Source organism: Python bivittatus, unplaced genomic scaffold, assembly GCF_059951505.1.
Source record: "Python bivittatus isolate LINGU-HERP-01145 unplaced genomic scaffold, Pbiv_v1 ctg000970_np1212, whole genome shotgun sequence".
Lineage (NCBI taxonomy): Eukaryota > Metazoa > Chordata > Lepidosauria > Squamata > Pythonidae > Python > Python bivittatus.
The window spans coordinates 3,108,651-3,125,720 of record NW_028277121.1 but is presented as its reverse complement, the minus strand read 5'-3'; the positions used below and the strand labels follow the sequence as shown (position 1 = coordinate 3,125,720).

At 41.3% G+C, this 17,070-nt stretch overlaps 1 protein-coding gene across 1 annotated transcript in view; it reads left to right on the top strand.

Moving 5' to 3' along the window:
• Positions 1-17,070, top strand: part of GABRA4 (gamma-aminobutyric acid type A receptor subunit alpha4) — a 55,288-nt gene that overhangs the window by 20,013 nt on the left and 18,205 nt on the right. Inside the window, exons 3-7 of the mRNA XM_088131095.1 lie at positions 3,621-3,688; positions 5,495-5,715; positions 5,811-5,893; positions 6,112-6,255; positions 10,750-10,902. Coding sequence (XP_087987221.1) covers positions 3,621-3,688; positions 5,495-5,715; positions 5,811-5,893; positions 6,112-6,255; positions 10,750-10,902 — 669 coding nt within the window. The remainder of the gene's footprint in view (positions 1-3,620; positions 3,689-5,494; positions 5,716-5,810; positions 5,894-6,111; positions 6,256-10,749; positions 10,903-17,070) is intronic.

Genomic DNA, 17,070 nt, shown 5'->3' with positions numbered 1-17,070 from the left:
AAAGTCATGATAGAATGGAATTAATGAAATCCTAAAAAAGAGAAAGGTGGGAAATGTATAGAACAAAAGGCAGTGTATGCAGTAGTATATCAAAGTGGTGGAAGTGAGGATGGTTTGCAAGGTCAGAAATATATACAGGTAGTCCTCGTTTAGCGACCACAATCAGGATCAGCAACTTGGTCGTTAAGCAAAGCGGTCAGTAAGTGGAACATCACAATTTTACGATCTTACTTGAGCTTTCCTTTGCTTTACAGACCTGCAAAGGTTGTAAAAACGAGAACTGCAAATAGTTGCTAAACGAGGCAGTCACTAAACGAGGACTAACTGTGGAGGGATATTTTCAATGGTGTTAGTATAAACTAGATTACATTCTTTATCTCATGGTGTTAATTTATTTGGTTTGGTATTTCATACTTTTCTGTGATCTATATAACTTTGCTTACCCCCAAAGGGAAAAGCATTGTGGGTACAAGTGCATGTACACATTAATTTTCTTCCTAGTTGTTCTTTTATCCATAATTTACAGCCTAGAGAGGGATAATTTTACCCACTTCTATTTTGTGTTCTGTTAACAACCAGAAGCCTGCATATTTCATTTTGCTCATCACTTATTGCTTTCGTCGTATGCATTAAGAGAATAATATTTATGAGAAAGTAGGCACAAATGTTCAAATAAGAATTATCTTTTGAACCAGCGTCTTGAGTGCTGTTACAGAACTGCTAAGCCACAGTCCAGTAAAGCCAACAACTTGGAACAGGTTTTGGGGAAAAAAGTGGGTTTGCTAATATAGTAACAATTGGATTCTGGACATTTAGGCAATGAGGCTTGGAGAATGCTCTGCTACCCCATTCTCCAGTTTTATGGCTATTTTTAATTGTAATAACCTATACCTCACTTTCTTTAACCACAAGAAATACCAGAGAGTTTACAATTAGAAGCAAAGTGCTGAAGCTAAGCCAGTCTGGCCCTATAAAACTGCTTAACTGAAAGCATCGCATGGAAGTTATTTTGAGTTCTGTAGATGACAAGCAGGATATACTGTACATTTTGTATTATATGTGTATAATATTCTTAATATTACTATTAAGAATAACTTCACCTTCTAAAACATGGTGACTTCGCAGCTGCCAGCAATCGTGGAGGAAGCAAATTATCCTGACTCGTTTCGTATGGGCTTCAGAGTAGACTGCAAAAGTTGAGCCTGTTCTGGTTGGCCTAGCTTAACAGATGGTTTTGTCTGGGATCAGGAAAAGGACTGGGACTCAGCTGGACCGTGCACTATGTCATCTTTCTAGATCACGTGAGAGACAGTGCTCTGATGGCGTCATTTGAAGGTAGTTGCTCCATGAACAGGAAGCCATTATATTGGTGTTCCTCAGGGCTCCATTCTGTCTCCAGTGACTTTAATATCTATATGAAGTCCCTGGGGAGAACGTCAGGAGATTTGGGGCTGGGGAAAGCAGGAGCATTTGAATGGCTAAATCTAGTTCTCTGTATTGTCTTCAGACAGGGGTGTGGCTCCCTTCCCTGCAGTCAGTAATGGTTTGAATGAATAAATGGAAACTGAATCCAGACAAGATGGACATGCTTGTTATGAAGTGTTACACTCCCTAACAGGTGTTAAATCTCCCTGTTCTGGATGAAGTTACAGTGTCTCACACAGGTACATAACTGGGGAATTTCTGGATCTAGGTACACAGTTTGGATGCAGAGGAATGTCTGGATCCAGTGGTCGCTCTGATGTCCCAGAATGATGGAAGGGCCAAGAAAGCTTGGGTTGATATGCTGATTGTGTCCTTCCTCGAAGACAATGATTTCAGACTCTGATGCCTGTGTTGGTAACTTCCAGGCTTGATTACTGCAACGTGGTCTGTGTAGGGGATATCGTGGCTGGTCTGGAAACTTTGATTAGTAGAGAGCGTGGCAGCTAGGTTGGTTTCTGAAATATCTGCTGAAGGCATTTCACAGGCTTCTAGTTTATTTCTAGATGAAATGCAAAGTGCTTAGTATTATCTTTAAAACTATAAATGGCTTGGGTTCAGTCTATTAGAGAAAACCCCTCCTATTATGTGATTACCCCACCCTGGGATCATCCAAAGATCATCGACAGTTTCTGTAGGTTTCTCTTATAGTGACATGGAGTTGAGTTTCCTCTTAACTTGGGGAGACTACACCTTTTAAAACCTAATTGATAATTATTTTAATTTTATTTTAAATTTCTGCTTTTAACTGGAATTTATGTTGCTACAGAGGAAGTGACATCTGATTTGGAAGAGGATGTTAATGAACATTAATGAATCAAATATATACGATCTCCAGAGCAATACCATTTGGTATATAGAAGGCTTCTGTCAAGAAGGTGACAATAACCATGACAAAAAACATCTTGCATTTCTTGGTCTTATGTCTGGTGGTACCACACCAATGAACTCAAGAAGGACCATACTTTGTTATAGTCACTAACACACTGTGCATTTCTTAGGTAAACCTTCAGATAAGTGAAAGAAAGTTGCAAAAAGGAATGATAGAAAACAGAGCGTAGAGATCTCAGAATTTGAGCCTCTGATTTTACCTACATTAATTTAAAGAATGTAAACATGTTTGGCGTTAGGATATTTTATAACTTGGAAAAGAAGAGAGCATTATTTTAGGATCTTCATGACTACATTGACAGGCCCAAGAAATAGATTCTTAAGAGAAAGGGTGATCTAATTAGCTGCTTAATAATTATTTATCCTAAAGCAACAGCTGAATTCTTCCTGTTATTTATATACTTCACCCAGACCTGGTGCAGGGACATCTGTAGAAAAGTCAAGGTGGTGGCCATGACTGCCTGATCAAGGCCCCATTCCCCTTTTGTTATGAGCAGAGTACCTGATGCATCTTGACTTTTTTTTATTCCCCATTCCCACCCTGTCCTTTGGATGCTCCTTATCTGGTGAACAGTTATTTTTGTAAAATCTTGATGCAAGAATATATTAGTGATTTAATTAAGTGAATGCTGAACTCTGTTACCCTATTTTTGTAAGCTTAAGGCGCTGTTTTTGCCTGTTTTAACCTGTAATATGCTTGCGTTTCACAAAAAGGGAAGGCGGATGATCTTTGTCTCAGAGAAACAAACATTTCTGAGATAGATTCCCCACAGAAGTTTTATGGTATACTTGAAAAACTTCAGATGTTTCTGCTAAATGAGATGCTAATGGAATTCTGTTTTTAAACATAAAGCGAGTGGTAGAATAACTTAGTTAAATAAATAATATGCCCAAGGAGATCTTTTAAAAATAGAGTGGTACATTTTATCATCCCTTGTTTGAAGTAGTGTGGAATTAGATTTTCATGCATATACATTCTCTTACCAACGTCATTGGGAAATGGTGCATTACAAAACCATATATGAATTATACTGGCATAAACAAAGGAAATTATATGAAGGTATATGAAAGTCCACATGATACAGGAATCTGTAAATACAGCTGGCATATGTTATCGTTTCATTTTCCTAAAACGAGGCCAAGGAATTGTTCATGTAAGACTTGGCATTACTTGTCTGCATAATTTTCCCTGGTTTTTGATGTGAAACAATTCAATTCTCCCTGCTCACTTTCTTTTTATACTTTAGGTCCTGTTACTGAAGTCAAAACAGATATCTATGTCACCAGTTTTGGTCCTGTTTCTGATGTAGAAATGGTATGTATTATTATTGTTGATCACACAGTCAGCCAGATGTTTAGACTGGGTTTGGCATTTTTATCCCATTATTAGTATTATTATTATTATTATTATTATTATCATCATCATCATCATCATTATTATTATTATTATTATTATTATTATTATTATTTTGGTAGATTTGAGGAGGAAAAAATTGAAACCCAGTAATGAGTGGGTGACTAAGTAAAGGGCCTTGGGACTCTCCTGTTACTCGTGCAAAAAAGAAGGGATTAACGGCAGCTTACTTTCAGGCTTTATTACATGTAGCCGTGACAGCTTCCATTCTGGTCTTTCCATATTTTTCATAAAAAGGGTAAAACTTCAAAATTTGGCACAGTAGGGCTTGGGTGCTTGACTGAAGAGCTCAGTCAGGATCCGATGAATGCTATAATCTGTATAATGAAGCAAAATGAGCCCACTTGATTTATTTATTTGTGTAATTTATACTGTCCCTGCAGGGAAGGGCAAGAAACTCTCCGGACACCGATCGTGTGTCCCAGTTCCTTGATATTTAGTTCAGAAACGCCTCTGACTTTTCTGACTGCTCCGGGCGTTACTTATAGACCTGTGAACATCATCTTGCAATAGTCGTTTTAAAAGAATAATAAAGGATGAGCTGAGATTTTTAGAAATTGAATTCTACCCTGTGCATTTTTGTTTTTATTTGGTTTTGTCCCTTGTAGGAAGTTGCAGTGATTGTATAACCACGACTGTGGTCTACAAAATGATCTGAATCAATTAGCTGGAGAAAAGTGTTTGTGCTCATTGACGTAGGTTTACTTCTCTGAGGCTTCAGTGCTATGCATATTTACTAGGGACTAAGGCCTGGTTGAACTTTTTTCAATTAACCGATGTTGGACTCTGAAGGGCTTTCCTCAATGAAAGAGATGATTCAATGAGTACACTTATGTGGAGTGAAGGGGCATCCCCAGGTAGAGGTAGAAATGGTGGCCGGAACCATGTGATCAAAGCCCCTTCTGACAGACCTTAAAAAAGGGGAAGGCTTTGATCGTGTGACTGTGGCCACCATCTTGACTTTTTGAGCCCCCTTACAAATGCCCCAATGCAGTAGCCCTTTCTATTGAGCAGTATGCCTAGATCAGTGTTTCTCAACCTTGGCAACTTGAAGATGTGTGGACTTCAACTTCCAGAATTCCCCAGCCAGCTTGCTGGCTGGGGAATTCTGGGAGTTGAAGTCCACACATCTTCAAGTTGCCAAGGTTGAGAAACACTGGCCTAGATGCTTGGGGGCCCAGGGGAAATGATTCTGCAAGATTGATAAACTCCCATGTGTATCTTGTGTATAAGTGGTGGCAAAGTCAGAAGACTTCTCATTTTGTGGAAAATTCGTTCTTTTGCTTTTTGTTTATCCTAGTGATGTGTTTACTGGTTGCAATTCAGTAACATTTCTTCCATTTTGTTTGCTATAAGCAGGCATTCCCAGTGCAAATTTTAAACATTTGTCCCCAAAAAAAAAAAAAATAGCATGGACATAAAATCATGAACATATGTTAGTGAATTAATCGTTTTGTTTCCAGTCCTGAACAAGTTTAATTGCGTGCTTCTTGCCATTCTATTAGATTACAGTAATTATTTTTGATTGATTTAGTATGTTTGGTCGTTTATTTATATAACTAATGTGGAAAATTAAAGTATTAAGGAGTACATAGTTCTGTGAAATTGATAGAAATGTGTTTAGGGAATTTATAGTTTCCTGTCACTGATTTATCCTTGGGGAAATATATGTATAACATCATTTGTTTTGCTTCCCAATTACTGTAGGAATACACGATGGACGTTTTCTTTCGTCAGACATGGGTGGACAAGAGATTAAAATATGATGGTCCTATTGAAATTCTGAGATTAAACAACCTGATGGTTAACAAAGTGTGGACCCCAGATACTTTCTTCCGGAATGGGAAAAAATCTGTGTCTCATAACATGACAGCCCCAAATAAATTATTTAGAATTATGAGAAATGGCACCATTCTCTATACAATGAGGTAGCTGCCTTATCTTTTCTTCTATATTTGTACCTGAGTTGTTAATTGCTGGTGTACTCTACCATGCCAGAACTAACTTTATGTGGTTCCTGTAGGCTCACCATAAGTGCTGAGTGTCCTATGAGGCTGGTGGATTTCCCAATGGATGGCCATGCCTGCCCACTGAAATTTGGAAGCTGTAAGTCCCCGTTGTGGCATTTTACTGATGGTATTAAAGCTCCTTTTTTGGTCTTAACGTAAGAAACAGGTCAGAGAATAGCCAGAGGCTCTTGTCTTTGTCAGATAAGAAAGCCGAGGCCGGCTGTAAGCAATAGGAACGCTTTCGCTGGGCTTTGAGATAAGTTCTGAAGACAAAGGTCCTGTCCATTCATTTTTTTCTAAATATATCTCGTTCAGATGCATATCCAAAGAGCGAAATGATCTACACCTGGACAAAAGGGCCAAAGAATTCAGTGGAAGTCCCCGAAGAGTCTTCCAGTCTGGTTCAATATGATCTGCTTGGACACACAGCATCTACCGACACAATTAAGTCCATCACAGGTAGGGTTCTTCAGCGTTACGGTGGTCCTGCTTTGCTTGGCAAGAAACATGAGAGGCATAAGCAGATAACAAACTTTAGGAGGTTTATCCTGATGTAAGGTTTAGCTAAACCTAGTTGTTCATTGCTGTGTCATTCTTCAGGAAGCGAAGTGAAGATGGTTAAAAACGCAATTAAGAGCATGGGAGGTTGTAGCAAGCGACACGTTTTCACAGCTACGTGCTTGTCGGCGCTGATCATTAGTTGTGAATTACCGTACAACAGAAAGATGCAGATGGTCCAAATAAATTCATATGAAAATGCTGCTAGAGCAAATGTATTAAGCACAACAGCTATTACTGTTCCTGATGGTTTTTAAAATAATGTTAGAAAATAGCAACAGCAAGAGAAATGACAACACTGATGGTCTGTGGGTGTTTTTGTTTCTTTCTTTTTAATTAATGGTCGTTGGGTATGTTGTATGAAGACTTACTAAATTTGCTATTATTGGTGCAGCTGAAATCCTGTAACTCATGACAGAACTGGGCAGCAGGGGGAGCAGAAGTATCTGGCATATTTTTGAATGACATTATTGATAGCAAGAGGAAGCAATATTTTCATAATGTATTGGAAACGATCAGTCAGTGAGATGTCGTCGATCCCTTATGGAATCATTCAGGAAGACGTTCTACAAAGAAGCTATCTTCTTTTTTTAAAAAATAACTTTATTAGAAGTTTAAGATAAAGAGATAAAAATTAACAAGAACTCATAAGATAGAAAGTAGAGGAGAGAAAAAACAAGGAAAGAATGAAAAAGAAAAAAAAGGAAAGAAAAAGAAATACAAAAGAAAAATGACTTCCAAATTTCTTTTACAGCAGATATAAGTATTAATTTGCTTTAAGCTCTTACTCTAAGTTTACAACATAACTCTAATTTTTTTCTATTGTCTACTATTATTTCTAATCATCAGATCCATATATCATGATTTCATTTTTTTCTGTTTCACACAAAAAGTCCAAAAGGGGCTTTCAATCAGCATTAAAATTAATCAATGTCTTTTCTGTTATCAAAGCTGCCAATCTCATCACCTCGGCCATCTCAGAGATGGCAAAGAAGCTATCAAGGGATAACATCTTGGCCAGATCTTAGCATATTTTCTGTTCAGTATTTGAGGCTGTGTTAAAGAACAGCCTTCTCACCCCAGTGCCTTTAAATTTGCATCCTCGTGATTTAAAATTAAGTTTGAATAGCAGCCAATATTGGAAAGATGATTTCATAGAAGATGGTTCACTAGAAGACTCAGGTTCTTTACAACTTTTCTTTAGATGGGTGGAAGTATGACAGATAACTGAATAGTTCTCTGATGATTTAGGGGCAGAGAGGGAAATTTTAACTGTGTAGAATTAAATAAAAAAGTAAATTATATTGTTCATAAATGCACCTTGATAACTGCTGAACTACTTGCTTCCTATCATATCAAATGCTAAACACCAATGGCTCTCTGAAGGTTCAATAAACTTGTTTTTCATTCCTACCAAAGGTGATAGGAATGGATATGAAAAGAGATTGCCAACTGCCCAGTAAGTTACAGTAATATTTTGCTTTGGTAGGCCATGTTATCTTTGGAAAAGCCTGGAAATTCATGTAAACATAGGTACACTTAAGAAATCTTAATTATTTACAGCTGTGCCTTTGAATCTCTTTTTACTTTTCTATGGTGTATTTAATCACTCCTTAAAACAGCCTACAGGGAGGTGAGAGACCATCCCACTTTTTAAAATGTACCTTACCTAGACAGATTCATTTATTCTCTATTGTGAAATAATCTCATTTCTCGTTTGCGACACTGAACCTGAAATACTTGTTGTCTAGCAGGGAGTTCTTGCTGCTACGGGCACTTCCCCAACTTACGTTCTGGCATCAACCAGACAGTGCCCTTCCATCCATGCAGTTCCTTGTATGGACTCTGTGCTGGTGCAAACCAGACTCAGCAGACTTTGCTCCGGGTTTGAGCAGGATCCGTGCAGTTTCTCAGGAGGTCCCTTTACTCTGTCAACAGCCTTGTCAAAGTTTCCTTGATAACAATGGCAAATAGTAGTGATTTGTCAACACTGTACCACAGAAGCAATGTAGAAGCTGAAAAGAGCAGCTAGATCCATCCAGCTACTTGTGAGAGATTATGGGAGACCAGGAAAGGAATAGGAAGGACATAAAATATGAAGTGGTGGTTGGCGAGGCAGTAGACAGCTTCTCTCATAAATGGCAACTCAGCCCAGGTGGGAAGAAATCTGGGCGGAAGCCTTGCAAAGTGTTCAAAAGATTCCCCCTTTATTCACTTGCTATAAATGAGGCTGGGAGATTTTGCTTACACTTTCCAAGGCTCTGCATTTCTTCCAGATTAGCGTTGCATTTGAAATCTGTGTAGTTCTTGCTTCCTTGAACTCGCTCAGTTGCACGGGGCTCAATACTCTCACAGCTTGGTCAGTCAGGCAGGAAAAAAAAAAAAGGTTGGATCCAAATTATACATCAGGGACACACAATCTAATTAGCTGTTTTGGTGGACAAGTCAAAATAAAAACATGTACAGAAGAATTTGGATCGGGGGACTTTTTGAGAGCCAGCAATTGTGCTTTCCTGTTTTCTTCTGGGAGGAGGCATCGGTGGGTGGGGATGTGACACTTGAGATCGTTCCGAGATGTGCAAAATGGCTGCGGGTAGTGATGGTGGTGATGCTCGTAGGCCGTGACCCAGAGAGCGCCGACTCATACGTTACAGGATCAGTGACACTTATTGGCAGGGCTAAGTCTTGTGAAGGTCAAGTGATTTTTGTAAGAGCACATTCTACTTTTAAATTTCATACAAACACTGTCTATTCCTTCTTCTCGTGCATTATGTTGACTCTGATCATTATTACTATAATGATAATAATAATTATTGACTTATGATGGTGATGATAATCACAGCAATGATTATTTTGATGTATCTTGACACATTTGCCATTATGCTTGCCATTTGGGACATTGGAAATGATAACTATAGAACGTCGTTTACATTTCATGCTGAATCCTCTGTTTGCCTGCTAGCGTTATTTATTAAGACAGATGAAAAATACTGCTTTTGGTTTATAAAAATGTCCGTTTGGTATGCTTGCAGGGAAGATAAAGATTGATGGTAGAGTATGAGGCCTGCATGCAGAATGTTCTAGATGATTCAATTTTTGTCTGGGAAAGATTGGAAATGTCACCGCCGCTGCCTCTCAAGAGAGATAATGCTGAGCTAAGTTTTATCTAGACAATACTGAGCTTAGATCTATCTAGACAATACTGAACTAAGATCTGTGTAGACAATACCGAGCTACATGCTCTGACTTGGTTCATGGGACTTCCCACGTTCTTAAACGAGATGAAGATTTTATTAAAATGTGCTTCTGGCTGGTTTTGCTCCTGTTTTAGATAGAACAGCTATATTTGGAAAATGAACCAGTTTGTGATTGCTTCATTCACAATCTGTGTTTTGCTCTGAGTGTTTATGGTAGATGAGAATGGAAATACTTGCAACATAATCCATTCAAAAATTAGACTATGTAAGTTGGATTGTGCCATTTCAGCTCCCACAAATTTGGGGATTTTTAAAAAGTTTTATTTTTTTCCCTGGAATGTATTGGTTAATACAGTGATTACTATTTAAATATCTAATGGAACGAGAAGATATTTGGGGCAATGACAGCCTCTGTGCTGTGAGGCTGTTACTGAAGGCCTATGTTTCAAAATGGGATTGCCAAGGTTTTGTTGGGAATTGCTGAGTTGGATAATATACAACCTTTCCCAGCTTTCGCTGGTTATCAGCAATTTGGTGTGCTGACTTTTATCCCTTTAATTCAGTGGAAGCCCTTGCCATGTCTAATATGGGGAACCGACTTTTAGTCCAAAGATGCTTTTAAGGGCTTGCATGACTATATATTGGTATGGTGGCAATGCTGCTGTGATCTATGTTAAGTCAGTCTATAGAAGATCTAAAGCCCCAAGCAGCCTTTCTGGAGAATTACAAAGCCCCAAGCAGCCTTTCTGAAGCCTTCAACAGTCCAGACCTTCTTCCTTCCTGTTACCCACTGGCATAGATGGGCCTGCCAGAGAGTTTTATTTCAAAGCATTTGGAGGGCACCTCCTTGTGGAAGGCCGACCTGAGGGATATCAAACTGTACTGCTTGGTTCTTATTTATTCTTTGTTTTAAGATCTGTTACCATTCCTTGGGCTTAGCTTGTCATGCCTGGATTACTCTATATCCCTCATTTCCTTCACAGAGATAAAAGTGATTTAGCTGGGGCTTCCAGAAAGCTGCAGTACAAGATATGACCTATTTCACTTTAGCTTCCTGTGATTTTAGGATGTCTACAGATGAAATCACTGGAGATCTTCTTTTCTGATATATTTTTTTCTTTTTATATTGTTTCTTTGGTCAAGGGATACGGGGTGAAAAGTATTGATTTTCTGCTTTTGTTTTACTTTGTTTTTTAAGGTGAATATGTGGTCATGACAGTACACTTTCATCTCCGAAGGAAAATGGGGTATTTTATGATACAGACATATATTCCGTGCATCATGACGGTGATCCTCTCCCAGGTGTCGTTTTGGATTAATAAAGAATCTGTTCCTGCCAGAACTGTTTTTGGTAAGCTCCACCACTGGCTTTGTATGTGCCTGAAACACGCTGTGCCATCTCTTTTTCAAATCAATATTCGTATGGAAAAAGCATTAAGAAACTTTGCAAGGGTTGTTGTGAGAAGAAAAGTTGTGGGTGGTGGTGGTGGAGATTATATATGATACGCCATTGTATACCTCACCGTAATCCTTTGGTGGAAGAGTGATGCTTACAGAAATAGAATAAATAACTTTAACACCTACACTAGGTGAGTTTTGATGGAGAGGATCTGAAAATAGAAGAATCCTCTGGAAGACATATTGTGCCCCAGTCAAATAGTGGTAGGTTTTGTTCCTATTGTCCTTTTCCTCATGTGACAAAGGACCAAGCTTTCTTTACATGAAGATACACTTCATATTCTGAAGTGCTTCAGAAGCATTGAGGTGCAGGATAAGCATGACTGTTCCCAGTTTTCCATGTGGAAAACCCAGCTCCTTGCCAAAGCAGAATATGACATTAGAACGTGACCCAAAAAACCCTAACCGGTGCTGACTATGAAGTGCACAAAAACCTTGTTGAGATCAGTCCAAGTGAAAACTGGTTGAGCTCAGCTGGGTGATGCTGGGACATGTGGACATGGCACAGGTGGGGCAAGGGAGGGTGGGGAAATCAAGGCATAAGTGCCCATTCCTCATGGGTAGACATCCATGTCCACACTAGCATGCTTTTTTCACTCCTCTCTCTTTCTCATGTTCCTGGGAGAGAAAATATTCCCTCCTGACAGCATGGTTGTTGCATGGACTTATTGGAAGGGAGTGTGCTGTGTATGCTCTCTTGAGATGGTGGAGGAAAGGCAGGCTATAAATCTAAGAAACTGAATAAATGTTCTCCACCCAGTTGCAGAGTAAGGCAAAAGCTCGGGTCTGGCAAGAACAGTATAATCAGTGGAGTGTAACTAGTTTTATACGTATAAAAATATGGGAGGGAGGGACATATAGAGGAAGAGAGTCTGGAATATTTGGAGAGTTGGTTTGCTGGTGCTGGGGAAGGTTCTGGACGATCTCCTCTCATCTGGCACCCAAGCCAGCATTTTACTGCTTCTCCTGCCGCCAGGTGTTAAAAATGCAGTGATAATTAATGTATTACCTTCACCATTCATGCCAAGATGTAGCCCCAGGGCAGAGCAAAGTCTTTATCTCCTCTTCTGCTGCCTGCAGGGATCTCTCTGACCCCGCTGCCCTGCCACGTTTTGTCAGCATGATTGCCAAAAATCGGTGGTGATTTCTGCCATTGTGAGAGGGAGGATGAACAAAAAGTGTACTGTGAGCTATTTAATAGGCTTCGTATGTTTGAAAAGCAACAACTTGTGCTCTTCCCAAAGGCGAAAAATCCTAATGCTGCCCGCACACAGAACCGGGGCCTCTTTCTTTATGTATCTATCTATTAAATTTGTGTGCCACTGAATCTTTACAGACCAACAAGAAGAAACATACAGTACGTTGCAATAAAATGTCCGTGGTAAGACATCAGTGCAAAAATAATAGAGATCATTCATTCATTCATTCATTCATTCATTCATTCATTCATTCATTCATTCATTCAATTTATATGGCCATCCCACCTCTGAGTGACTCTGGGTGGTGTATAAGAAATTAAAACCAAACAACAATAAGATTAACCAATAATCCAGTGATAATAAGAAACAATAAATTGCTGACCACAGCATAACTACTAAAGCTAACATAAAACAATAGAAAGATTGACTTGCCAAAAATAGCAGGTGGCAAATTACACGGCTAGTTCTCAGACTGATGACGGTCATATCCCTGCAAGCTCCTGTTTTAGCTGTGAGGGGACCTGCCACTTCACCAGAGTTGGAGAAAAAGCAATGAGAGGAAATTCCTCAATTTCTTTAGCCCATTTTCGACTTACAGGTTTTCCTTCCCTTCTCACATGGCCCTGCAGGGAAAAGCTGAGGTTCGTTTTTCCTACTCCGTCGGGACGACACAGAGTATTTCAATCTCTAAAATTTATTAAGGGTTTGCAAAGCCCAATCAAGCACACGTGGGTATGTTTGGTGACGCTCCAGGGCAAGATGCTGAAAGAGAGGAAGTAGGGTGTCTTTATAATTGAGCAACCAGGAATTACAGGGGTATAAATGCGATTGGTTAGAGATTGAGTATAAAAAATTTTAAAATGTTTAAAATAGGTTCTTTATGCTGCATCACACCTGTTATTTGTGAAACCACCTCTTTCCGCTGATTCTAATTGTCTGACCAACTTCCTCTTGTGGTGGTATAAGGTACTTGTCCCCACACACGTGAGCTTCATCCACCACCAACCTTATAACACAAGGTTTCTCAACCTTAGCAACTTTAAGATGTGCGGACTTCAACTCCCAGAATTCCCCAGCCAGCATGGCTGGCTGGGGAATTCTGGGAGTTGAAGTCCGCACATCTTAAAGTTGCTAAGGTTGAGAAACCCTGCTATAAGATGACCTCCCCCCCCAAATGTATATGTATAAAACATACCCAGTAAGCTGAACTGACCTTGAGTGGTCATATCTCAAGGTAGTATAGCTAGCATGCTGACCTAGTAGGAAGGAATAAATAATAAGAAGGTAACCCAGATGAGTTTATCAAAAATATTCCAACTTTTTGCTGTAATCTACGCTGTGTCGGCCTTTCTCTTTGTAATGTTGTGGGCGAAAGCAATAGAAGCTTTTGCTCAAGGTTGCTCAGCAAGCCGCCAAGGCTTTGCTGGGAGTTCGGGGTACCCTGTAGTTCTTTGCATGCTTAGTACATTTATGTTGTATCTTCAGAGTGATTTGGTTTATTTAAGCGAGCCGGTTTTTGGCCGCAACACTCCTGAAATCCAGCCGCTAATGCAGAGGTAAAGCTATGCTAAAAGCTTGCTAATTAATGGCCGCTATACTTAAACCTGTTGCTCTTCTCAGGAGCTCTCTGCCAAAACGTTGATTAATAATCAGATTGCTTAAATTCCTCCACACCAGTTCCCAGTAGGAAGAAGATAAAAGGAAGTCCCGGCCATTGTACCTGAAGATCCATTATTTTGAGATGGAAAATAGCGCAGTGGCTGGAGTTCTTCTCACGCCATCCCTCTTGGCTCGTGAAATCTTGCTGGAGGGTCTTTGTGAGAATGGGGCATGGAAAAGAGATACCTGTGGTTCAGGCAGATGCCAAAGAGGTCACAATAAAGTGGTGTGTGGCCTTTTAACCCCGTCCCCCAAGGTTGCCTTCCCTGAGAGCCTAACCTTGCTTAGCTTTGGGGGTGATGCAATGTTAAGTTCATTTCTGGGGCAGGCCCAAAGTAGCCCGTAGCTCCCCAGAGACTTGAACAAACAAGGACAGGACCAGATCTTTACTGTAACCCAGGAATGGCAACCGGCACAAACAGTTGAGGGTCACTGAGGAGTTTGAGGCTGATAGAAAACTTATGTGCCCTTCTCCTTTAAATTCCCACTGAATTCAGTTGGGGTTACTTACGAATAGAGAACAGCTCGGCATTTCTGCACTGGAGCAGTCACCCTGATCAGAAATTCAGCTTTGGCCTTCCTCAAGAGGAGTCCAACTCCCCTGAACCAAGATAAGGAGTGTGTTCACAGGCCTCGAATCTAGTACCAGAAACTTCACGAGATACCCTCTTCTTTCTCCTCCTGCCTTGCAAATAGTAAATTGGAAAAGCAATTAGGAAAATCAATGACAGGATATTAGAGTGAAATGCATTCAAATGCAATTTAAAAGAGGGTGTTACAGTGGACACTGCAAAGCCCAGGAGATAAGCCGCGTGAGGGCCAGGCACAAGGGACTGCGGGGGAAATCTGGATTCCTGACAAAGCAGCAGAGCCTACCGAGAGATTGGCTTTCTAAAGCAAAGCTTTATCATAGGGTGGTGAAGGATTAATCAAGAGTGAAAGACCTATTAAATGGTCCCCTTTGAAGAATCTAATAAAGGAGGGAAAGATTAGGCTTAAGTAGAAATTGAAGGGGGGAAAAAGATTCTAATGGAAAGAGAAATATGAATATGAATATGATAATTGAACATATCCACACAACAGTTTCATTTTGCAGAAGTGAGAGCTGGCATGGTGTAGCGGGGAAGGGGTTGGACAAGGACTGCAGAAGCCTAGGAGGCTTAAGTCCACAGTCCACCATCGAAGGTCAGTGGCTCTCTTGGGCCAGTCAATCCCTCTCAGCCCAAACTACCCCACAGGAAGAATTGGGAGTGCTGTGTATGTTGCCTTGAGCTCATCGATGAAAGACAGGATATAAATCTCTAAATTCAAAGGAAATAAACATGCATTAAACACTCCAAGCCTGGATATCTGTCCCTTTTCTTTTTGGTCCGGTTGGAAACAGATAAGATGGAGGCGACAGGGAAACAAGGCTCTATTCGGTTTTGCTTCGGCACAGCCAAAGCCACGTATGCTGTGCAAATGCCCATAACAAGGGCAGGCATGCCTACTCTGAAGTAAGCCCCATTGAATTCCAGGAAACTTACTTCCAGAAGGTGTGGGCCCGCTCTCCTCATCCTGTGTCAAGCAGTTGGTGCAGAATTTTGTTTTGTTTTGAACAAAATACGGGGAAAATAAGCTTAAGCAGGCACGATCATGGGACAGAATTTAGGCACACGCATCTGATTTAATGCCGGTCATTTGAGGGATGAGGGAGGACTACCAAGGCTATGCAGGTTGGGACTACCCTTCCCATCAGGGTTGTCCATGGGGGGAGGTAAAAAAAAAGTCAAGGTGGTGGCTGTGATTGAAGTCCTGCCCCTTATTTTATGTGAGTCGTGCAAATAAAATGGGATGGGTTTGGCTGCCTGGTTGGCCGTGCTCTTGACTTCTGGGCGTCCCCTGCAGATGTTCCTGCTTCCCACAGCAGCTTAACAAGGCATTAGTAGTGTTGCTCAGAAGTAAATCCCAAAGCCACCCAAGATAGCTTCCAATACTTTGCTAACCTCTTGCTGTTCTGCGTTGGCACCACGGATGCCCTATTGTCAGGGTGTTTACCCAACTGGAGTGAAGCATTGACAACAACAAGCATTTTCAAACATGTTCATGAGTCTGCTTTGTGCTCAGAGGTGTAAACACTACAAAAATACCCCAGTTTCTATGGAAATTTTCTAGCAAGAAGCTTGAGCTGAGGTTGGAAAATTCCACTCTTCCCAGGGCTGTTCCTCTGTATTTCTCTCACGGAAGGGAGGCCATGAACGTCTGGCTACGTTTGACCCTGAAGAACGGCTGTTCTGAATCCATTTGCCTTTAAAGAGGTCTTTTAAGGGTTCCTCCTGTCCAGCCCTTGACAGGTTTTCTACAGAAAACACATATATAAAGCAATTAAAAGGACAGGGATGGCCGCTGTGGTTAAAGAAGTATTTCACTCCCCCTCTTGAAACTAGAGAACCGTGAATTTTTTTTTTAAGAGGCCAGTGTGGTGGGTGGGAGATAACATTATACAGGTTGTCCTTGACTTACGACCCCAATTGGGAATGGAATATCCATTGCTAAGCGATGCGGAGGTAAAGCAAGACATCGTGTGACCGCATCGCTTAGTGATCGCAGTCCCGGCAGTCCTGGTTGCCCTCATTAACCAAGAATCATGGGCCATTAAGCGAGTATCCGCCCCGATCCAAGCCGTTCCGGGCTTGGTTCCTCCCAACCTTGAGCCTGAGTAAGGTAAGGGACTGTCTCCAACTGCCCCCACCTGCCTATCTCCCCTTCACCTCTGCTCTTCTGGCCACCCTGCCCCCTGCCGTGTGGGGCGGCAAGCATCCCTGGAACCACATGGCTCTGGGGCTGCTTGCCACGCCCTGGGAAGCGGCAGCCGCCCCAGCCCAGCCCCAGCTGCCCTGGTCTCGCCAAGACCCCTGCTGCCCTGGGCTCTGGCGCCCCGGCTGACCTTCACTGTCTTCTTGCTCCCACTGCTGGTGAGGTGTGCCCAGCCTGCCTGCTGGGCCAGGATGGGCTGGGGTTTGGCTGCCCCCCAGAAAAGAAAAAGAGTCAAAAGCAGCCCCTGAGCTGCTGTGTGCCAAAGCGCCCTTTGCGCCACGCTCCTGGGCTGGGTGGGGCTTTTGACCCCACCCAGCCCAGGAGTGTGGCGCAAAGGGGCGTTTTGGCATGCTGTGCTCCAAGAGCTTTTTGCTAAGGGCCTTTTGGGGTGCTGCAGTTCTGGGGAT